Raw genomic sequence first — 25,396 nt, 5'->3', positions numbered from 1 at the left:
ATCCCTATCAGTTTGAAAGCTAGCATCACTATATCCTTCCACTCGCAAGTCATCACTGCCTCCAAGGGTAAGGACCCAGTCCTTAGTCCTCCGCAAATACTTGAGAATGTTCTTTACCGCTGTCCAGTGTGTCTTGCCAGGGTTCCCTTGATATCTATTGACCATGCTCAAAGCAAAGGCCACATCAGGGCGAGTACAAGTCATAGCATACATGATCGAGCCCACCACGGAAGCATATGGTATCTGACTCATTTCAGCTATCTCAGCCTCTATACTCGGACTCTGAGTCTTACTTAGGGGTCGTTTGATAGTTGCTGACTGGGTTAGAGCTGACTGGGTTAGAAGCTGACTGGGTTAGAAATGCTGACTGAGTCCATATCTGACTGAGTTTATGTTGTTTGATTATTTATCTGAATGGTTGTGCTGAATGAAAAAATGACCATATTACCCTTATGTTGTCTCTTGTGCTGGATAAAAAAATTATAAAACCACAAATTATCATATAAAATCCAAATTAAACATACATCAATTAAAATCCAAATACAAAGTGTACTACAAAATCCAAATACAAATTGTCATACATAATAAAAAAAGTACACCATTTAACGTGAACCATTTGAAAATAACTGATTAGCAATCTGGTCACGCAAATTAGTCATATAGTTAACGGCTTCTGAACCCCATTCTATGCCTTCTATGTTTTGACCCTCATTTCCTCCACCACCCACATTATGACTAACCATAGTGTTTTGTTCAAAGTTCGTAAATAATTCATCTTCAATATCGTATTTCCTTATAAAATTATGGACCGCAACACAAGAAATGACTATGTCTCTTTGCACTGGAAAAGGATAAGGAGCCATTTGTTTTAAAATTGGAAATCTCGCCTTCAACACACCATAAGCACGTTCAATGTAATTTCTAAGTTGTGCATGAGCATGATTGAACATTTCTTCCTTAGTCAAAGCTCTGTTTCTTCGAAAATCGGCTAACCAATACCTAGTATTGCGGTAGGGAGCCATAAATCCACGGGTGTTGGTGTATGCGGCATCACAAAGGTAATATTTATCTGTAGATGCATGACAAATTTATCATATAAATAATATAGATAATAAAACGTATAGTAAAGTTACAAACCTGGTGGAGGGAATGGAAATCCGGAAGTTGGGTTAAATGCAACTTCTTTCAAAACTTTAGAATCATGTGCTATGCCCTCCCATCCAGCCCATACAAAGGTGAATATCATATCAAAATTACAAATTCCAATTACATTTTGATAACATTCACCTTTTCCTCTTCCCCTATAACGAGTTTGTTGATCAACAGGCACAACTGCATGTACAAGTGTTCCATCTAGTGCACCTATTGCTCCGGGAAATATTTGCATTAGCCGTCTATGTCGTTCTGAGGTATTTGTTGTTGAATTAGACGAGGTTGGTACTATAATTTCTCGTGCAAAACACATCATTGCACGTAAGACCTCATGAAAACATTGATGAATCGTTTGTGTGGAGTGATGAAATCTTTCTTTAACGGCTCGAAAACGTTCATTATGTCCTATAACATGTAAAAACATAGCCATCTTCTCTTCAACGCTTATCGTCCTACTAGATTGCAACCAATTTCTTTGTGTAAAGTGATTGCATAATAGTACAAATGCATCTTGTGAAAGACGTATCATATCGTAACATTGTATAGGACATCCGTGTATCAAATCTTGCGTATACACATATCCCTTGGCTACCTGTTCGCTAGCTCTTATTCTTTTAATTATTCGTTGCCTTTGTCGGACCAACATCAACCAATACCACGAGAATATAAGAAAATATAAAAAGTCACCTTCTTTATCCATGTGTCCTGTTAGATGTCAAATACAAATTACATTTTAATCAATAACATAACAATCAATAACATACCAATCCATAACATAACAATCCATAACATAACAAATCGTAACATGTAAATACGAAAAACATAACATTCCATAACATATAAATTCATATAACATAACCGCACCTAAGAAAAACAATCCATAACATAACTAAACCATAACATACTAAAGTCAAACAATGAACCATAACATACTAAAGTCAAACGTAACATGTAAATACTAAAGTCAACCAACTAATCCAAATTTTTTTCCCGCATTTGTTACCCACGACTCACAAGTTGACAAGTTAAGGCGCAACCAAATTTTCCTATTACCAGCACTTTCAGCAAATAACATAAGAGCAGTGGTGTATTTCGGATCATATTCTCCCCACTCCAAGCATGTCAACTTCGCCATACAAGCATCCATCTCCTTGTCAAGATTATTTGCTTCGGTGAATGCTTGTGCAGCCTTGATAATCTCTTTTCCAACTTCTTTCAACTCATCATCAAGTGTGGTTTCTTTAGGACCATTTCGTTTGCCTCCCTTGTTTTTTGTCCGCCCAGATGATTCCTCACTAGTAGGTTGAGGTATTGTTGAGCTTGGGGTATCTGCATGAGGTGCTGGCTCATCCATCTCTGTATCCTCAAAATCATGTGTACTGAAGGTTTCATTGGGATGAGGTAATGTCGAAGATGGCCCCCAACTGTGAACACCGGTCGAGGTTGCCCCATCAAATAGTTGGGTACAAAGTTCAGGGCAAGGGAGGGGTGCATTTCTCAGCTTATCTACATACTTGTTCAACTGTTTGACAAATTTAATAAATATTATTAAAGTAGTAAAAAAATAGTCTACTTTAAAAAATATGTATATATGTACCTTCGCTTCCGCTTCCCATTCTTCATTAGTCATGTTAAAAGAATTCGTTACGGGATTATAAATATTTCCTGTTTTGTTTTTAAGTTTTAACCACACTGCATACTTTGCTTTTAAATAGTCGTATCGGTTTTTCATTTGTTTTTTGTCGACAATAAAATTATGATCTGTTTTCAATTTCTCCGCGACCACAGCCCATGAGCTTGCTTTTAGTCCGCTACCCTCCCGGCCATTGCTTGTTAATTCTTGTATACATGCTTCCAAAAAAGTTTTGTCCACCAATTCCGACTTCCAACTAACCCTAATTCTTTTATCTGTCATGTCTATTGTAAAAAGATTAAAAAAAAAAAAAAAACTAATCATCCACATAACACACATTTGCAAATAGCTAACACTATTTGTTTGATGTCAATAAGATAAAACATATATTTTTTTGTTTAACCTAAAGATAATACAACTTGAAGACAAGACTTGGGAGATATCATATACACACAGTACATAACTTGAAGACAACATCTCATATATCAGTTTGGTAATGCATATATACCTATGTAACAAATTCTAATCATTGTCTTGAGCATTTTGATGTTACACACATATGCACATAAACATAACATATACACACAGTACACAATTCATTCGATTTAACAGCTATATAAAACAACTATATAAGGGCTGTGATTTCACACATTAGTAAACATGAAGGGGTTGTGATTTAACAACTATATAAAACAACTATATAAGGGGCTATGATTTTTGATGTTACACACATTGCAAACTTTGATTTCACACATTAGTAAACATGATTGGGCTGTGATTTAACAACTATATAAAACAACTATATAAGGGGCTATGATTTTTGATGTTATACACATTGCAAACTTTGATTTCACACATTAGTAAACATGAAGGTGCTGTGATTTAACAACTATATAAAACAACTATATAAGGGGCTGTGATTTTTGATGTTTCACACATTGCAAACTTTGATTTCAAAATGAAATCATCAATTTGACAGCAAACATGAAGGGTTGTGTGATTCCAGAAAAAAAAAAAAAAAACGAAGAGGAAGAGGAAGAACGAGCGGCAATTTGCATTAGGGAAGCAGGAGCAGGAGAAGAAATTTGTATTAGGGAGCAGCAATTTGTGATTTCAGATCAAATAAAGCAAAAAAAAAAACACGCAGTTACCTTGTCGTTGTCGGAGAAGTCGCGCAGTGTCGTCGCCGGAGAAGATGGGCTGCGTCGTCGCCGGAGAAGATGAGGAGGGAGGCGATCAGCACTTGGCGATGGAGAAGAAGAAGACGGCTGATTCTACTGTCTAGGTTATTACCGATAGCGAAGGAGGCGAGTGAGGGCAAATGACAAAAAGAAAACGCGTAGCTTTTCCAGTCCGGAGGTTTTTTTTGGCTTACCGGGTAAGAGTAATGGGCTGACCGAGTAAGCTTTATTTTGTATTTATCAAACATCCGACTGCTGACCGAGTCAGCAGTCAGCACTGACTGGACCCGGTCAGCTTAAATCAAACAGCCCCTTAGCTTGGCATTACTCTGGATTGGTAATTCTCCTTTCTTGGAATCTTGCATACTGAACCTCTTCAGTACCTTATCCACATAAGTACTTTGACTAAGTCCAATTAGTCTCTTACTCCTATCTCTCAATATCCTTATCCCTAGGATATAGGTAGCTTCCCCAAGGTCTTTCATAGCAAAACACTTCCCAAGCCAGGCCTTAACCTCCTGCAAAGTTGGGATGTCGTTTCCTATGAGAAGTATGTCATCCACATACAACACCAAGAAGCTAAATATGCTCCCACTAGCCCTGACATATACACAAGACTCATCTTCACTCCTAGTAAAGCCAAACTCTTTGACTTTCTCATCAAAGCAAAGATTCCACCTGCGAGATGCTTGTTTCAATCCATAAATGGATTTTTCAAGCTTACACACTCTATTAGGGTATTTTGGATCGACAAAACCCTCTGGCTGAGCCATGTAAACATCCTCAGCCAACTTCCCATTAAGGAAAGTGGTTTTGACATCCATTTTCCATATTTCATAGTCATGAAATGCAGCTATGGCTAACAACACTCTAATAGACTTAATCTTAGCTACTGGTGAGAAGGTCTCATCATAGTCAACTCCCGGAGTTTGAGTAAAGCCCTTCACGACCAGTCGTGCTTTATAAGTGTGTACTTTCCTATCCATGCCGGTCTTCTTCTTGAAGATCCATTTGCACCCAACTGTCTTACGACCTGATACATTGTCAACCAAGTTCCTTGATTGTCATACATGGATTGAATCTCGCTGTCCATAGCCTCCTTCCATTTCACAGACTCAGGGCCTGTCATGGCTTCCTTATAATTATTAGGTTCATCCAAATCTATCAGTGTACTATCACTGATAAATGTATCACCTTCAGTGATAATGTGATAACCATAATAAAATTCAGGTGTGTTCCTCACCCTAGTGGAACGTCTTGGAGGTACAGACTCGTCTATCGGTTCAACAGGAGTTTCCTCCTCAGGTTGGCTGACAGCATTTGAGGTTCCTTCACCACTTGACTCTTGAAGCTCTTCAAGGTCAATTTGCCTCCCACTGTCCCCTTGGCTTATGAATTCTCTCTCACGAAAGACTCCTCTTCTTTCTACAAAGACCACATTGTCACTGGGTCTGTAGAAGAGGTAACCAAAGGATCTCTGTGGGCAGTCGATGAAAATACACCTCTCGCTTCGGGGTTCAAGCTTGTCATGAGTCTCACGCCTCACAAAAGCTTCACAACCCCAAATCTTGATGTGGTCCAAATTGGGCACTTTCCCAGTCCACATCTCGTGAGGTGTTTCGGCAACCTTTTTAGTAGGGACTAGATTAAGGATATGGGCGGCAGTCTCTAAGGCATACCCCCAGAAAGAGATTGGTAACGAAGCTCGACTCATCATGGAACGAACCATATCCAACAAGGTTCGATTGCGCCTCTCAGCCACACCATTCAATTGTCGTGTCCTGGGAGGCGTCAATTGTGAGACAATCCCACATTCCTTAAGATAGTCAAGGAACTCAATGCTAAGATACTCTCATCCCCAATCGGATCGAAGCATCTTGATGTTCCTGCCCAATTGATTCTCAACTTCCTGCTTAAACTCTTTGAACTTTTCAAAGGTTTCTGACTTATGCTTGATTAAGTAAATATATCCATATCTACTGTAATCATCAGTAAAAGTCACATAATAACGATTAGCATCCCTTGTAGCAACTCTGAAGGGCCCACACACATCCGTGTGTACAAGGTCCAACAAACCTTCACCCCTATCACAAGTACCTGTGAAGGGCGACTTTGTCATTTTTCCAAGTAAACAAGACTCGCAACTATCATCTGACTTGAGGTCAAATGATTCCAAGACCCCAACCTTTTGGAGTTGGCCTATGCGCTTCTTGCTAACATGTCCAAGACGACAATGCCACAAGGATGCTTTATCCAAGCTATTAGAAGAATCAATATACAACACATTATTTCCTAGATTGTCTACAACATTCACAGCTTCATATACACCATCACAAGGTATTTCTTGAAAGTAAAATACATCATTTTAATAAAAATTAATAGCACCATTTTTAGTATCAAATGAAAATGTAAAACCTTGTTTGTACAAGCCATGAAAAAATATAATATTTCTCGCCATTTCGGGCGAGTAACAACACTTATTCAAATCTAACATTAAACCATTATTAAGAAATAAAGAATAAACTCCTATCTTGGTAACAGGCGATGCTTTCCTATTGCCCATGACTAAGTTTATCTTCTCGTGCTCTACTTGCTCACTTCTTCTTAGTGCCTACAAAGCAGTACAAATGTGAATACCACACCCTGTATCAAGCACCCAATAATTAGCATTAGATGAGTTGTTAGACAATATTGTGTAAATACCTGCATGGGTGGGTTTAACCTTCCCATCCTTCACATCTTGCAGATATTTGGCGCAACTTCGCTTGAAGTGTCCCTTATCTTGGCAATAGAAGCATTGTGCTTCCTTTGGGTTCGAAGAAGGAGTAATGGGACCTTTCTTTGTCCTACTTGAAGAGGAACCATCAAGAGTCTTACCCTTGGTACCCTTTGAAGGGCTTTTCCTCTTCTTACCCTTCCCTTGCCCAATTGCAAGAACAGGGGCTGTTAAAGGAGTAGAAGTAGCAACCGCTTTACCCTTAAGGCCATTTTTAGCTGTCCTTAAGAATCCTTGAAGTTTGCTAAGTGTGACTTCCTCCTTCTTCATATGATAAGTCATACGAAACTGATCATAACTTGAAGGTAAGGAATGGAGAATGATGTCAATCGCCAATTCCTCAGGGAAGTCAACATTGAGCTTTAGCAACCGGTCAACGAACCTCTACATCTTCTGCAAGTGACCGGTGATGGGTTCACCATCCTTCATCCTTGCGATTATCATGGAGGAAATGATTTCATACCTCTCTTGACGCGCGCTCTGATGGTACCTTTCCATCATATCTAGGTGCATCTCATAGGGGTAGAAATCTTCATAAGCTTTTTGGAGTTCCGGAGTCATTGTGGCCATCATGATGCAGGACACCTTGGTGGCATCCTTCTCATGCTCAATGAACTCCGCAAGCTCTTCTGGAGTAGCAGTGGCTTCATTAACAACCTTAAGCTCCCTGTCAAGGACATATTCTTTGTCCTCATAGAGGGTAATCATCTTGATGTTTCTGATCCACTCATTAAAGTTGGATCCATCAAAGATGACCTTACCACACAAGTTCATTAGGGAAAAGGAGCCTGTAGGGTTTAAGCCAGCAGCGTTATTGGAAGACATCTGGAATAAAAGGAAGATAAGTTTCATTAGATTAAGAATCCTTAATAAGTCACCCAAATGAAATATTAAGGCTAGGATCCAACAAACTATTTATAGGTGGAAGAGGGATGCCGTAATCCACACTATAAAATATTTGAAGGTAGGTAAATGACGATTTACCAATTTCCACCATAAGAACGAAATATTTTATTATTAGGTTTTATTGGTTTTGAAACTCCTAGATCTTTTGAGATACATTGAACTTTTCAATGGCATGTTTGAATCTCGAATGTGCCCTCTCAAGTTTGTGACTGGGATGTTGAGGATCACAAACAAGGTGTGAATAACCATACAAATTGACTTGGTACCCTTAACAATATTACCTAATCGATGTGCCGGTTAACCACACACGCTCCACCGATCTATAATAAAGTCAAGTTACCCTTTGCCACCCTTACTAGTCCATGTTAGTGTGCCGGTTAACCACACACGCTCCACTAACGACTTGGTAAGGTACAAAGTGTAATTTTATGGGCTAGCACCAATTTCACATTTTCCTAAAGTAACTAAGATTGGGAATTTATAATGTATAGTTACTTTATAATTCATTATACTTTTAATGAGAATTTAAAGTCGTATCCTACCCGTTCGGCTAACGACCCTCCACCGATCAAGGAAGCGGTGGGTGAGAGTGGACACCCATTAAGTCACCATTTTATAGGCAACAACCTTATACCCACCTTATAGACCGGCTTCGTGAATGAGGCCGACTAACGGTAAGAACGACATATTCTTATACATATCTATATAATAAAATTATAATAATAGTATAAGTGTTGATTTTTAAACTTTTTAAAAATCTAAGGTTTAATTTGGAATTAAAGTATTAGAGTGTAAGACTTTTCAAATTCCAAAACTTGAGGACAAGAATTGAAACTATTCCAAGTCTCTTCAATTTTGTAACTTATGAGTTTTAATGGTTCATAAAAATGAATACTCTTCATTTTATGAAACCTCTTTAGTTCTTTAAACACAAATTAAAGAAGTGACCTTTGGTTATCCATAACTTGAGGACAAGTTATGGACACCATCAATACAATTAAGATCAAGAATTAAACACACATGGTGGTTACACATAATTCCTATGATCTTCTAAAAACTCATAAGAACACAAATTCATGTCAAGCAATTTCAAGAAATCATATGAACATATATAATACTTTGAAATTGTTAAAATTCATGTAAAATGGATTAACATAATCATTATCATTTTGAAAAACAGATTTTACAAGTACAAAACAAATTGGGATAATGATTCTAATCCATTTCTAGCAACAAAAACTCGAAAAATCTGCCCAGCTCGATCCTACTCGGCGAGTGCATTATCCTACTCGGCGAGTAGGATGAATTTTTTTCATGGACTCGGCGAGTCCTCCCCATGGACTCGGCGAGTACAGTCGTCAGAATGCAGAATTTTCGATTTTCAAGCAGTTTTGCATCAAGTATACAGAAAACAATCCTAGGCTCTGATACCACTGATGGATTTTGAGCATTCTAACACTTCCTAAGTGTAAATGCAACCCTAATAACCTTGAATCTATGTTTTCTCTATATACATGCAAATTTCTTTTTCAAGGTTATTTCGTAACTAGCATGGCATGGGGAATATATGAAACATAAAAACTAGTAGAAATACATACCTTGTTGTTACTTGGATTCCTTCAAGACTTTGTGAGCCTAGCACCCCAAATGTTGTGCCTCAAATGCTTCACACAACACCACAAAACTTGGAATAACTTGAGAGAATACTTCTAGCTCTCAAAATCGGTTATGCCCTCTCTAGTAACCTTACTAGGTCCGATTTCACTAGCCAAAGGGTCCCTTTTATAGTGGTGTCACGATTAGGGTTTTCACATGAATACTCTTAATTGTCATGACTCTTCATTTCTCATGACCCATGGGTTTGTAACTCCCATGGACTATCCATGGAGCTCCAAATGGTTACATCCATAACCCATAAACCATGGATCATTAATCCACCATAAAAGATTTGATGATTGTCATAATCAACCCTATATATTTAATTAGTCTCACTTTGATCACCAAATTAATACTAGATTAATGCTTGATCAAATACTAATTAAATAATACTATTATTAATATATTAGAACTTATAATATATTAATAATCATAAGTGCCATATTCTCTCATTTAGTCTATCCAAGTATTGCAATGCCATGCAACCCAAATGGACCATGCCGGGTCGGATCAAGTACATACCAAATAAAGTTATGGACTTAGACACTATATCCAAAAATTTCTTCCCTTTGTTCAGCTAACATAGCCTGAATCATGGTTTGCACTCCAACCATGGTGATCTGTTATGGTGCAGCAACTTCAACAGCTACTTGTTCAATCACAGGCGGTCGATTCCTGTTCTCGTTTGCGTTTCCAACTCCACTTCTTGTTCTTGCCATTCTTGATCTATACACCGAATAAGGTGAAATTTAGATCTTCGTTCGCGATAGATATTACGATCTTCCATATCACTCCGAAACGTTTACATGCTAGTTCTAATAACGTAACCATACGCTTAGAATCCTACACACATAAAGTTTCCAGATCCGGTTGGCAACAAACCGTAGATCTGAACAAATAATATCATATATGGCAACATATAACATTTAGCACATAAAAGCATTTTAGGAAAATTCCTAAAATAAACTAGTGCTCGTGTCTAAATTATCACAGACACTTATCTGACAATCTCCACTTAGCATTCTAAGTTTAAGTCTAGAAATCCTACAAATTCCTAGTTCGCTTAAACTAATGCCCTGATACCAACTGTGACATCCCCAAAATCACGTCCAAAAAGACTGATTTCATTTATGCTTTTTAATATAATTTCAGTGTAAATCCTTTTGATTTAAAACAGTTGCGGAATATGTTCCCAAAAAACAAAATATGATAAAATAATATTTACCAAAGCATTTTATAAAGAAATGTATTTTCATTATATAATCAAAACTCGGGATGTCATGTTCTGATACATACACAAAAGCATAAACAACAAAAGATAGACCATACAACAGTTACATATAACAACTGGTCTAATAAACAAAATAACTTGATGATTCATCCATCTAATGCCCTCGCGCCACCACCTGTAATACAAATAAACTGAGTGGGTCAGGCTTGGGAGCCTGGTGAACATATATGGTTTTCAACCCGCAATAAATAATTATATTTAATTTCACCAACCAACAATAACCCGATTACCCATTCCCGTTATCCTCACTTTACGTCCCTAAAATAACATCTATCTCAAGGGACCTAATCTAGGATTTTCATCGTGACGGACATTACTGCAAATGGGTTTCCTCAACAGTAGATGTCCTAATGGCAACCATGAGGGGGATAAAGTACACCGGTGAACACACCGTTCACAACACCTACAGGTTATGAGCCTGCTAGCGTTCCACGGGACTGTCTAGAAAGAGTTTGTGGTCATTATCCATACTCCGCTGAATAACCAGATCAACAACAACAACATCGAGGCCTCTCATCTGTTTATCACACATCAACTATCTACCCATGTTCTATCCAACATATTAATAGATTAAAAAATATATTTTTATAGATAGTTTAAAACCTGTATAGTATTCTCATTCAATACATATTCCAAACAACAGATGAGACACATACACATAACACGTATTTCATAGAGAATAAATCATATCTATGAGATAGAAGAAAGCGAATATACATTCACACATATAACAACAAAATATACACATAACACGTATTTCGTATAAAATATTTCATAATTATGCGTTATAAGAAAGTAGCCACACACTCACTTAATCAGAAGATGATCGGACAGCACTACGACTTGTAGAAGTAGTATCCTTCGGTAGATCTAGAAGATCTTCACAAAAATTGGCTTCTTGCGGGCAGAGCTTCGGCTCGGGAATTGCACTTCTCGGGATCTTCAGGGCTTCGGGACTTTCTTCGGGGCTCGGGATTAATACCGGGGCTTCGGGATATTTCTTGCATGTAAAACGAGGTAAAAACGAGAGAGAAAGAAGAGAAAAGGAGCAAAGAACTCGGCAGCCTCGACTTCTATTTATAGGGGCTGGAACCTTCGATTACGTTGGGCGTAACCCCAAATTACGTTAGGCATAACCCTCCGTCGACATGTATGATGGGCGTACATCTAGGTACGCTGGGCGTACCCTCCGGATAAGAATGATGACTCCTTGGATTCGGATATTATCCGAATTAAAATTTAAATAAATATATTTCAATTATTTAAAAACTTCAGAAAATCATATCTTCCTCATACGAGCTCCATTTTCGATGTTCTTTATATCCACATGTAGGTGAGACTACGCTCTACAACTTTCGTTTAGACTCCGTTGGCTAACTTTGACTTTATTTTTATTGTATTATTTTTAGTAGGTCGGGACATGAAAATTCCGTTATAAATTCATAAATTCTTCATCTGACATCTGTTTCATCTTTCTTTTCACCATTGCACTACTATCAACGAGATCTTCGATTCTCGTTTAGATTGTTTCGGCCAACAATCACTCGAATTCGAGTTTCGGGTTGTATACTTAGAAAAATCATAACTTCCTCATACGAAATTAGATTTGGGCATTCTTTTTATGCACGCTCTTGGTTTAACGAACTCTACGAATTTCGTTTAGATTACTAGTGCTAAATATCGCTCTATCTTAATTTCATATTATACGTCATTCAGCGTCGCGTCCGTTCTATCGCGAAACTTCGACAGATCATCACTTCTTCGTTATAACTCGGATTTCGGCATTCTATATATATTCGGAAACCTCGTTTCAACTACTACAACATTATCCATAGATATCGGCTTTATCTAACGTTTCATTTTGATGCTTATTTTCATACTTAATTCAATTAAGACACACAATTAAGCACAAAACACATAATACTCAAATAATACACTTCTATTATTTCAAAACGGGTTACAAAGGTTAACCTAGACTATTACATCAATATTAATGAAAAGGCCAGAAACACTGGCGTTACATCATCGGGTATTACCAAAACATCGTCATGATGGGGCGGCATAGAAGATAGCATGCGCGTAAGCCCGCGTCGTTGCATCACTTGCCTGCCAATCTGGCCAGAACTATCTTCTAACGTCGTCTCACTCATGACTTGAAAAGCCTTTTGCTTCTCCGTGGCGTGATGGACTCTAGAAATAATCCCATCCTTGCTATCTCCCACGTCCTCAGTCGAAGGTTCCCCCGAAGGGCGAGAAATCAGGGCAAGGGACAGGGAGACATCTAGAGCCGACTGGTCCCCCGTCGTAGAGGAACTCCCTAACGGTTGTGACGAAGTCACAACATGGGTACTCAAGCGACGAGGTGGAGGCAGAACCTCGTGAAGAGCCACTACACGGTGATCTAACTTCCCCTGGTACCGCTTTCGCAAAACAGAATCCACGGAAACGGAACTCTCAAATGCTCAGGAGATGAGTGAGTAAAGAAACACCCCTCAATGTCTGAAATCCACCTCATCGCTGCAATCGGGTCCTGGGTCCCATCAAACTCCGGTGGTTTTGTGTTGCTGAACTTCCGGAACAGCAACGCATCACCACCCTGCGATCTAGCCGCAGCTACAGCTGCAGTGGCCGCAGCAACAGCAGCATCAGAAAGAGCAGCGTATCTCTCGTCAAATGTCTCTATCAGGGTAGTCTTGATAGCCCGAACATCTCTGGAATCTCAGCGCGGATGGCAGCAGCCACCTCATAATGAATCATCTGGCGGAGCTCCTCGTCGCTCACACCCCCTCCATTAGTCCCTGGTCTGTGGCATGTTCCCACCATGATACCTCTCTAAAATACAACACAAGATATCAAGGACTCACTCGAGCGTGCACACACTCGATACCCCCAATCCTACTTGGTTTCTGGTACCCTAAGGATTCTTACTTGGGTTGCGCACTGACCCGGTGCCTTCGGTAGTACGGGCCCAATACTACCGACCACACCGATTCAGCACTCATTCCAAGTCCTCCTCCCAGAGACTCAAATTTCCAAGCACTATACTCTCTTAAATCATGTGCTACTCACTAGCAAATATCTCATAAGCACCTCGCTGCTATCTAAACACTCTCAAACATTTCTAGCAGCAAAACCCATAGACTAAGGCATCATATATCAGGCCACTCTAGTCCTAATAAGAATACCTAGTCTACTCTAGCATGCATATCATAATTCGTCATATAGCATAACATAACATATTTGATAGCACTTATTGTAAGGGTATTTTGGGAAATCACCGTTCGAGCGCTGGCTGATCGTACACACGGCACTGCTCTGTTTGTCTCAAAACTCTTTTTACTCTTTTCAAAAATTTTACTTTATTATCAAAATTTTCCTTAAATCCTCAGTTTGAGTTCAGATACGCCCGAAGATGCATCCGAATCCCTCAAACCAACGCTCTGATACCAACTTGAACACCGTAAAAATTTAAACAATTTTTCGCATTTTAAAAACCATATAATTCATTCACATCCACATTTTAAAATATTGTATCATCATTATCTTAATACAAAACCCCAAGATCAAAACATATGAACTCCAGTATGCGTGTGTACGAGTCATGCCGGTGCCTTCCTGCGATCATCGCTGGTACCTGAGACACCACACATAACACTGTAAGCATATTTGCTTAGTGAGTTCCCCAAAATACCATATAATAACATTTCAGCCACTCAAGGTTGTAACTCTGTTGACCCTTCGGTCGAATATCTCTGTGGGACCCTCTTGGTCCCATAACTCTATGGACCCACTGGTCCTAACTCTGTAAACTCTGAATCATGCATATCACATATCACAATAAATCACAACACGTAATAACATGCAAATACCCTGGCATATAACTCCGAATACTCTGTCACATAATTCTGTTACCACACTAGGTAAGGTATAGTGAGAACACTCACCTCAGATGTCTCAGTAAATCTCTGACTCGGTAGAAGTATGATCTAGCCTCCGCCTAAACACATAAAGTAAATATTCTCATAAATATAACTCTCGTGACTAGACTCCACCCTCTCTAGGAAAAAGACCATTTTACCCCTCTTTTAGCTCAAAGGCCACATTGTTGACCAAACCCTAAAAGTCAACAAAAGTCAATGGTCAAACTTTGACCCGACTCGTCGAGTGCACTTGGGCGACTCGGCGAGTCTACACCTGTCCACTAACTCTTTAGTCCCGCTTGGCTCGTCGAGTTCCTCCCCTTGCTCGACGAGTCACACCTGGCATGAATCGCGGGGCCGCCCCGACTCAACTCGCCGAGTCTCAAGAACAACTCGGCGAGTTCCGCCTTGAACTCCAGTCCCCTAATCCCCCTCTGACTCACTGAGTTAATTCCCCAACTCGGAAAGTCTACTTACTGAGTGATTTACGGGAAACCCTAACCCTACTTGCCGAGTCTGATCTTTGGACTCGGCGAGTTCATGCCATGCACAAACTCCATAGACCTCCTGAGGTCAGATCTGTTCCTTTAATCCATAGATCTGACCTTCCCAAGCATGATAATCACGTAAAGTTCAGACCTTGACACTCATATAACATCTAGATGGTCTCACTTGGTTATTTAGCCCCAAAAATAACATCCTAAGTTCATGGCTCCCAAAATAACTCATAAAGCTCCAAGGGTTAAGGTCTCTGGACCTCTTTGAGTCCAGATCCAAAGCATAAACTCGAGAGGGGACCAATTGCTCCACATATCCATCCTCTAAAGGGGGTTAGAAAACCCAAACTCTAAGAATCAACATCAAATCTGAAGAAGGTCCGAATAAATACCTCAAGATGAAGTCTATGAACTCTGAAGTCACCAGAATCGCACCTCCTTCGGCCTCCTCTTGCCTTGGTCACCTCCTTCTTGCAATTACACCAACAAAATGATCAAGAATGGCCTCTCCTTCCTCACAACCGCTCTAGATCTATTAGTGTTTCTCTCTGGGGTTTGGTAGCCGCAAATGACGGCCCTAAGGGCCTTTAAATAGGTCCCAAACCCAGGAAATTACGGTTTCATTAAACAGCATGGAATCGCCGAGTCCACTCATGAACTCGTCGAGTCCAACTGTGAACCCGGATAAGAATCCGCGACCATACTCGGCGAGTCTAAACACCAACTCGCCGAGTCCCCTCCCAACCTTCAAAAATAAAGGAATAAACTATTATACCTGGGAATCCGGGTGTTACAGTTCTCCCCCACTAGAATTAGACTTCGCCCTCGAAGTCTCGCTCTGCAAAAAACTCTGGTTGCTGCTCCCGCATCTCACGCTCCGGCTCCCAAGTCAACTCTGACCCTTTTCGATGCTGCCACTGGACCTGCACCAGAGGTACCTCCTTATTCCTCAGAACCCCTATCTTTCGATCCCTAATCACCACCGGCCTCTCAATATAGTTCAGGCTCACATCCACCTAAATATCTTCAAATGGCACCACTGCCGACTCGTCAGCTAAGCACTTTCTCAGATGCGACACGTGGAAAGTGTCATGGATCTGACCCAACTCTACAGGTAACTCCAAACGGTAGGCTACCCTGCCTACCCTCACGATCACCCTAAAAGGACCAATATATCGGGGCCCCAACTTTCCCCTCTTTCTGAATCGAATCACTCCTTTCCAAGGAGAGACCTTCAGGAGCATGAAGTCGCCGACCTGAAACTCGACCTCGGACCGGCGCCTGTCTACATAACTCTTTTGACGACTCTGAGCGGTCAACAACCTCTGTCTGACCTGCTGGATCTACTATGTCGTCTGAAGCACGATCTCAGTACTACCCATCACACGCTGCCCGACCTCTCCCCCGAAAATGGGGGTCCGACACCTCCTCCCATACAACAGCTCAACTGGTGGCATACCAATGCTCGAATGATGGTTGTTGTTGTAGGAAAACTCTACCAAGGGCAAGTATGTGTCCTAACTCCCGCCAAAATCCAACACACATGCTCGGAGCATGTTCTCGAGCGTCTGAATCGTCCGCTCACTCTGCCCGTCAGTCTGTGGGTGGTATGCGGTACTAAAATGCAGTCTCGTACCCAATTCCTCATGAAACTTCTTCCAGAATCTGGAAATGAAACGTACATCTCGATCTGATACAATTGAGATCGGCACTCCATGTCGCGATACCACCTCCCTCACGTACATCTCTTCCAACCTCTCTGCGGAAGAGCTCTTACTGATAACAAGGAAATGAGCGCTCTTCGTCAACCCGTCCACAATAACCCAAATTGCATCGACACCTCTCGCAGTCCTTGGCAATTTGGTGATGAAATCCATGGTAATTTGTTCCCATTTCCACTCGGGAATCTCTAATGGATGCAGCTTACCATGTGGACGTTGGTGCTCGGCCTTAACCCTGCGACAGGTCAAGCATCTTTCTACAAACCATGCGACATCCCTCTTCATACAGGGCCACCAATACTCCCTCTTTAGGTCCAAATACATCTTAGTGGCCCCGGGATAGATCGAGAACTTCGATCGATGAGCCTCTTTCATCAAAATGGTACGTGTCCCACCCACAAACGGTACCCATATCCGACCCTGAAATGTCATAAGCTCCCGGCCATCGGTAACAAACTCTGATACCAGGCCGACAACTCGCTCTCTCTTCTGTCTTTCTGGCATCACGGCCTCAGCCTGGGCCTCACGAATAGTGTCCAACACCGGAGTCATCACTGTCAATCTCAAACAAACATCTCGCATCGGGGCGCCCTCCGCCCTACGAATCAGTGCATCGGCTACAACATTAGCCTTGCCCGGGTGGTATAGGATCTCACAATCATAATCCTTCACCACATCTAACCATCTCCTCTGGCGCATATTCAGGTTGGGCTGATCCATTAGATACTTCAGACTCTTGTGGTCCGTGTAGATGGTACACCGAACCCCATACAGATAGTGACGCCAGATCTTGAGGGCGAATACCACCACCCCCAACTCCAGATCGTTGGTGGGATACCTCATCTCATGAGGCTTCAGCTGCCATGATGCGTATGCTATCACTGTTGGATTAGCGTCTAAGTCCATAACTATTTTGGTATGTACTTGACCCGATGGTGCATGGTCCTTTTGGGTTGCCTTCACCAAAGCAAATTGATAGGATGAATTATGGAGAGAAAGGATTAAATATGATTTATTAATATATTATGAGAATAATATATTAAAGGAGAAATCATATTGTTGAATTAATATTAGTCAAGAATTAATAAGAATTAAGTTTGTGACTAAAAGACATTAATTAAACTAAGGGACTAGAACTGTCAATTGTATGATAGTTGAATATTGAGCTAATGGACTCCATATTAAAGGAGTGGACGAATTCTATGGGGAAACCCATTAGAAATCGTCCCAAGGCCTTTAAGGAAGGAGCCCATGGGTTGCTTAGGGCTTAAGCATCCAAATTAGGGTTTCCTTGTTAGATAACCCTAATAGCCTCACTATTTAAAGAACCCTTATGCCCCAAAAACATGGTGAACTAATTGTCTAGGGTTTCCACACGTTTTGGGCAGCCTCCTTCTCTTTTCTTCTTCATCCTCTTGCTCTTGGTGTTTGTGAACCATTAGAGGAGTGACATTTGTGACTCTAAGCTTTCTAAAGTCAATACAAGGAGGATTTGTGATTGTTATTGCTACATAACAATCAAGGTATGATCTAAATCCTAATTAATATGTTATATTGATTATCATATACTAGATCTAGGGTTTATAGTCTTGGATGAATTGCATGTACAATAGAGAAACCTAGATCCAAGCATTAGGGTTTGTATGAGCACATAGGATGTTCTTATGGCTAAAACCCATCAGTGGTATCAGAGCCTTGATTGGTTTCTATTGTATTGATGCCTTGTATGTTTGTTCAAGTTGCAAAATCGAATTTGGAGCTCACTGCCTGATGAATTCGGTGAGTACCACAGTGTACTCGGCGAGTCCAGTGTGGTACTCGGCGAGTTCGAGCATCAGATGGAGCTATTTCTGGGATTTCTTGTTGTTTTTCTTATGGATACATGCCTTATCTGTTTTAGGTCATTAAAATCCGATTTTATATATATTTATGAGTATATCCTTGATTAAACAAAAGATAATTACCAATTGATTAGATAATAACTTTCTTATATGATAAAGTTAGATTATTTATATTAATTGGGTAACTTATTTTGCAAGAAATTGAAATTAGGTCAAATATAGATAATGATAAAATTAATTGTTTAATTTATATTATTTGTTATTTGATCCTTGTGTTATGAAAAGTTTCAATTTTCCCCTTTAGGTTTTATAGTTTAAATTTGAACTCAAAAGTTTTGTTTTGAAATTTAAATAGTTGAAACCCTAATGTTTTGAAAAGGTTTCAAAACTTGCCCTCAAGTTTTGGAATTTAAAAGTTGATTAAAGGTTTAATTTAGGAATGTTAAATTCTAAAACCCTAGTATTGTTTTGAAAAGTTCATATCACACCCTTATGGTTTTATTAATTAATTAAGGTGTATAATTAAAAGAGGTTTAATAATTCCATAAAGTTTTGGTTTACAGTTTAATTGAATTAAAAGTATAATTGTTAAATTTGACCACATAATATTTTAAAAGTGTAAAATACACCCTATACTATATATAACATTAAAAGTCTAACATTATATATATGTATGACTAAAAGTCAGTCTTACCGTTAGTAGGCCTCATTCACGAAGTTGGTCTATAAGGGGTGTTTAAGGAAATTGCCTATAAAATGGCGATTGAATGGGTATCCACTCTTACCCACCGCACTCTTGACTAGTGGAGGGTCGTTAGCCGAACGGGTAGGATAGGACAGAACATTCCATTATAAGTATAATGAAGTACAAAAGTAACTAAATATTTTACAAATTCTCAATCTTAGTTACTTTAGGAAAAAGTGAATTGATGCAATTCCATGAAATTACACTTTGTGCCCTTGCGAAGACGTTAGTGGAGCGTGTATGGTTTACCGGCACACTAAATGGTTCTAAGAAAAGGTAGCGAAGGGTGACTCAATGTTTGTCATAGTTCGGTGGAGCGTGTGTGGTTTACCGGCACATCGAATAGGTTACTGTAACATGTGGGGGCACCATGTAAGTTTGCATGGTTATTCACACCCGCTTTGTGATGCTCGGCATCCCAGTCACAAAATAGAGGGGCATATCGAGATTTAAACATGCCGTTGAAATGTTCAATGAATCTCAAAGGATCTAGGAGTTTTCATAGATTTAAAACTTAAATTTCTTTTTCGTTTTTCGTTGGTGGAAATTAGTGAATCGTCATTCACTTACCTTCAAATATTCTACAACTAGATTACGGCATCCCTTTTCTAGGTTGTAGCATATTGTGTTGGGTCCTAGCCTTAATATCTCATTTGGGTGACTTATTAAGGACTCAATCAATCAACTAACTTGAATTTATTTTCCTCCCGTTTTGTAGATGTCAAAGTACGACAACTATGGTCTTCCTAAATCCCGTGGAACAAGCATTCCACATAAAGATGATATTCCACGATTCGATCGAGGAACAAGAAATCATGCTTCACTTCCTTCTCCTCCTCCAATTATTCTCCCTGACCCACAAGATCGAAGAATTGAAAGGTTCAATGTCACTAAAGCCCTATTGGAAATGAAACATTAAGATGGTAAACCCGTGTGTGCCCACGTTCTAGGAATGAAATCACACATCGATAGGTTGATTATGTTGGGTGTGTCATTACCTTCAAATATTCAATTGGACAGAAACTTGGAATCATGCAACTTCGTTGCACGATGAATGAGAAATTTCATATTTGGAAATTAGACTAATTCGTTGACAAAGTGTCAAGTGAAAGAATATTAGATTGAGTACATAAAAGTTGTGTGTTGATCAAGTCCACCACAAGGGTAAAAAAGATATTCGTCATGATTTACTAAAGGATTAGTAAATATGATTATGCTTATAAGATTAAGTGTAATTCTAAATTGATTGAAAAGGTTTAAATCAATAGCAGAATGAATAAGAAGAATCAAGTAGGCAGAAAGATAAAAGTTTCTCTATTCTAAGAAGAATGGAGAGTACCTTTTATGCTTTATGATATGACTTAATGATTAAGAACCATATCTCAATTGATCCTCTAAATAAATCTTAGTACAAGTGTATGTATAAGAAGAGGAATCAAGAATTGAAGAAATGGTTAAATCAAGAAGTCAATCATACTTCATTCTAAAACAAGTCTTAGAGTTAAGATTGTGACATTAAGTGACAAGTCTTAGGGTGGTTTATAACATTCATCAAATGTAGAATTTGGAAAAAGGCTTTCCTATTCTCACACATTTGAAATTGGAAAGTTGTGATGTCTTGGATAAGACAAAGACCAACTAGGACCAATTTAATGAAATGATAAAGGCTACACTAACTCTTGAATATTTATTTGTCAAGAAATGTTTATTGACAAGAGAATCTTATATGTCAAGGAGTCAGTGGGAGTCTTAATGGTCTTGAAAGGTTTCAAGAACAAATCAAGAATAAACCTTATCGATCATCACTAGCACACGAGTAGAGGTTTACAACCTATCGTGTTGACATTACCTTGTTTCTGTGCTGTTCCAATTGAGTTAATTATGCATGTGAGCCCTATGAGTTCTCATTTGAATGCATAAAAGGCAAGGACCTTGATCAATTGAAAGTACATTGATAGGAAAGGGTGAGCTGCTAACTACTTGGAAGACATGGTGGGCAGTTGTGTTACCATAAGGCAAGAAATCAAGATTAAGAAAGTTCGGTCCGTATGAGTTCGAATTTGTCGTAAACTTTGGTTTTGACAAATTCACATGGATAGGAACACATACACCATTAAAATCTAAGTGTCATAAGATTCCCTCCTTCATGAAAATGACTGTGAGGAAATGCTTTCACTAAGAAAGATTTTAAGAAGATAGTAATTGTGAAAATTGTATTCTCGAATTCGATTATGGTTACGGTATCCCTTTCCATGATTCGAATTATGAGATTTGGCAATTATTCTGAAGTGTTTAAGATACACATATGAGCTATCTAAGGCAAAGGTGTATAAGTTTAATAGGCATTGATAAAAGATTATCAAAGCATTGGGTATTAGAAATATGAACTTAAGAAATTCAATTGGTATTGTTTTTCTGGAAGTTAAGCTGGTTTCTGAATACATGTCAAAGCTAGTGGGAGCATAAAAGTTATGCTTATATGATAATAATCATCATGATAGTGGGAGCATAAAAGTTGTGCTTGTATGATTATTATGGCAAGTATTGCAAGTTAGCAATATTAATTATAGAAAACAAGAGTTATACTTTGCAAAGTCGTAAGGGTTGAAAAGTTGTTTTACTATAATTAAGGGAGAGAATATTATGCTTCATTTCAAATCTAAAGACTTAGGTTGTGGAATGTTAATAAATTTAGTCAAATCTACCTAGTGCATTCTCAAATTTCGATTATGATTGTGGCATCCCTCTTCATAAATCGAATTATGAGAATGTGACACATAAAATATTATGGCAAAAGATTGATAAAGTATCGAATCTTTATGTAAGACATTATGCATCGTGTCGCATATGCTTCGGGTATAGGATCGATGGAAAATTCTATAATATTTGACCATTCTAAAATTTTCCAAATGTCTAGTGCATTTAGAGGGAAAAGTACAAGAATCGGTTTTCACTAAGATAATTAGACAACTATCAAAGGACAATCCAAAGTTCGCCGAGGATTGGTCGCTTGTGAGTAGTTGGAAGCATGATATTGGATGGACCATATCGACATTATTATGAATAGATAAGATTCTATTGAGAATGAGTTGTCATATGGTAAGTATGGAAAGGTTTCCATATTGGGAATTGAATATTGAGAATCAATGTCTAGATTAGAAATTTTATGCAAAATGATGTTCAAATGAATGTACTTTGAGTGAGAGACATCACATCCATGGAATTGTCTTGTAACAATTTCCGATAGAGGACTTTGTAATTTCATTGGCAATAGTCATTGTGACTTTAGTGCAGTGACATTACAAAAGGATCATTGCATAAAATGTTAGAATCTAACATATTCCATAAGTGGCAAGAATTTGATATTCTTTCACTTATGAAAATGGATTAGGAATTGTGAAATGAGCATGATTGGAAATGTGTTCATTTGATCTATTTCACAAAGTAAGAACCGTAGGTAAACATTGTGTTATGCTAAGAGCATGGGACAAGTGTTGTAATTCAAGTAAGAAGTTGATTACTCGAAACAACAAATAATGAGTAATCGATATGGTGATAAATAAAAGGTGTTTTATTTATACTCAAAGGTTTGAGGCCATATGGGATTAGTATTATTCTTGTGTTTCACTTTGCATGTTTTGACTTCCTGAATAATTTAATTGGTTGAGAATAGTAAAATTATTCAAACGGGCCACAGTCGTTCATATGTTGGAAGTAGATATGAATGAAGACTGTCGTGAATTGGTGTGTGGATTGTCTAAAGAGCATTAGACATAACCAAATGTTTTTTGCAACGTTCATGAGTGCTTATGAATATGATTTGAGCATTGGATTAAACCCACGCTCACTTGGATCACTTCATGGATTCTATCACGAGTGATTGGTGAGAGGATAACATCTTATATTCTTGAAATCGAGATGTGTGAGTTGTATCTTGCGAGTCGGTTACACATTGATAATATGTAAACGCACCAGTAACTTGGTGTTATAAAACATATTGTTGTGTGTGATTCGGTAAGTGAGTGCAAGCGAGCATTCAGTCAAAGTTTATCCATTCCTTTTATTCAAATTATGATAAAAGCGATATATGTGGGCCCCTCGATGATTTAGTGATGGCACCTAAGTGCTTGGCCAAGCCGGGACTAATTTGATGTGTTCAAATTGTAGTCTGTTGTGAGTCGTCATAAATCTGAATTTGGGAAACAGCACATAGACAGAGAGAACGATTTAGATCCATGTCTCAGTCTATACGATATCTAGAATGGAGGAATATATGATCCCTTATCTTAAGGACACGCGTATCTGATAAGATCAGAGTTGACAACGGCTTCGGAAAGCTACGATTGCAGATCAGGATCTGAAGTCATACGCAGAATAGTTATTAGACTTATCCAAGTGGGAGACTGTTGGATTAGTGTCTAAGTCCATAACTATTTTGGTATGTACTTGACCCGATGGTGCACGGTCCTTTTGGGTTGCCTTCACCAAAGCAACTTGATAGGATGAATTATGGAGAGAAAGGATTAAATATGATTTATTAATATATTATGAGAATAATATATTAAAGGAGAAATCATATTGTTGAATTAATATTAGTCAAGAATTAATAAGAATTAAGTTTGTGACTAAAAGACATTAATTAAACTAAGGGACTAGAACTGTCAATTGTATGATAGTTGAATATTGAGCTAATGGACTCCATATTAAAGGAGTGGACGAATTCTATGGGGAAATCCATTAGAAGTCGTCCCAAGGCCTTTAAGGAAGGAGCCCATAGGTTGCTTAGGGCTTAAGCATCCAAATTAGGGTTTCCTTGTTAGATAACCATAATAGCCTCACTATTTATAGAACCCTTATGCCCCAAAAACGTGGTGAACTAATTGTCTAGGGTTTCCACACGTTTTGGGCAGCCTCCTTCTCTTTTCTTCTTCATCCTCTTGCTCTTGGTGTTTATGAACCATTAGAGGAGTGATATTTGTGACTCTAAGCTTTTTAAAGTCAATACAAGGAGGATTTGTGATTGTTATTGCTACATAACAATCAAGGTATGATCTAAACCCTAATTCATATGTTATATTGATTATCATATACTAGATCTAGGGTTTATAGTCTTGGATGAATTGCATGTACAATAGAGAAACCTAGATCCAAGCATTAGGGTTGGTATGAGCACATATGATGTTCTTATGGCTAAAACCCATCAATCACATGACCTTTCTGCATAAGCACCGCTCCCAGCCTAGATATCAACGCGTCACAATAAATTATGAAGTCCTCCATCCCCTCCGAAAGGGCTAACACCGGAGCTTCGCATAATCTCTGGCGAAGTGCCTCGAAGGAGGCCTGCTGCTCTAGACCCCATGAAAAAGCAACACCCTTCCGGGTCAACTTGGTGAGTGGCACAACGATCTTGGAGAAATCCCTGATAAATCTCCGATAATAACCAGCCAACCCTAGGAAACTCCTGATCTCGGTAGGTGACCTCGGCACCTCCCAACTCATCACTGCCTCAATCTTGGTCGGGTCGACCAATATCCCTTTCTGGTTCACGAGGTCCCTTAGGAACTGGACCTCTCGCAACCAAAAATCACACTCGGAGAATTTGGCATAAAGCCTCTCCAATCTCAGAACTCCGAGGATTTCCCTCAAATGCTCCTCGTGCTGTTCTCTGGATCTCAAATACACAAATATGTCGTCGATGAACACGATCACCGAGAGATCCAACATCGGTCTTCACACTCTATTCATGAGATCCATGAACACCGCTGGTGCGTTGGTGAGTCTGAAAGGCATCACCACGAACTCGTAATGCCCATAACGAATCCTAAATGTTGTCTTCGGGATGTCCTCATCTCGCACCCTCAACTGATGATATCCATACCTCAAATCGATCTTGGAGAACCAAGATGCCCCTTGCAACTGATCGAACAAATCGTCGATCCTTGGTAACGGCTAACGGTTCATGACCGTTAGGTTGTTCAACTCCCGGAACCAAATCGATACTAAACTCCACCTACCTCTCCGGAGGCACACCTGGAAACTCTTTTGGAAATACATCCGGAAACTCACGCACTACC

The 25,396-nt window shown here is 39.1% G+C and overlaps 2 protein-coding genes across 2 annotated transcripts; both read right to left on the bottom strand.

Annotated features, from left to right (window-relative positions):
- Positions 1–386: 386 nt before the first annotated feature.
- Positions 387–1,854, bottom strand: LOC145100533 (uncharacterized). The gene is made up of 2 exons (XM_079037774.1): positions 1,138–1,854; positions 387–1,069 (listed from the first exon to the last, which is right to left on the bottom strand). The coding sequence occupies exons 1-2, from the start codon at positions 1,850–1,852 to the stop codon at positions 603–605; spliced, it is 1,182 nt and encodes a 393-aa protein (XP_078893900.1). The 5' UTR covers positions 1,853–1,854; the 3' UTR covers positions 387–602.
- Positions 1,855–1,947: 93 nt separating this feature from the next.
- Positions 1,948–3,315, bottom strand: LOC145099170 (uncharacterized). Its single transcript, XM_079036761.1, has 3 exons — positions 3,294–3,315; positions 2,750–3,069; positions 1,948–2,674 (listed from the first exon to the last, which is right to left on the bottom strand). Exons 1-3 carry the CDS (start codon positions 3,313–3,315, stop codon positions 2,117–2,119), a joined length of 900 nt encoding a protein of 299 aa, XP_078892887.1. The 3' UTR covers positions 1,948–2,116.
- Positions 3,316–25,396: the final 22,081 nt, after the last annotated feature.

Source organism: Lactuca serriola, chromosome 4 (genome assembly GCF_051521515.1).
Source record: "Lactuca serriola cultivar US96UC23 chromosome 4, Lser_US96UC23_V15, whole genome shotgun sequence".
Classification (NCBI taxonomy): Eukaryota; Viridiplantae; Streptophyta; class Magnoliopsida; order Asterales; family Asteraceae; genus Lactuca; species Lactuca serriola.
This window is presented reverse-complemented; position numbering and strand designations above follow the sequence as displayed.

Coding starts and splice junctions, on each gene's coding strand:
- LOC145100533 (XM_079037774.1), bottom strand. CDS start 1,852: ATGGATAAAGAAGGTGACTTTTTATATTTTCTTATATTCTCGTGGTAT. Junction 1,070..1,137: donor ATTTCCATTCCCTCCACCAG/GTTTGTAACTTT, acceptor ATGCATCTACAG/ATAAATATTACCTTTGTGAT.
- LOC145099170 (XM_079036761.1), bottom strand. CDS start 3,315: ATGATTAGAATTTGTTACATAG. Junction 3,070..3,293: donor GATTAGAATTTGTTACATAG/GTATATATGCAT, acceptor TTTTTACAATAG/ACATGACAGATAAAAGAATT. Junction 2,675..2,749: donor AATGGGAAGCGGAAGCGAAG/GTACATATATAC, acceptor TTTGTCAAACAG/TTGAACAAGTATGTAGATAA.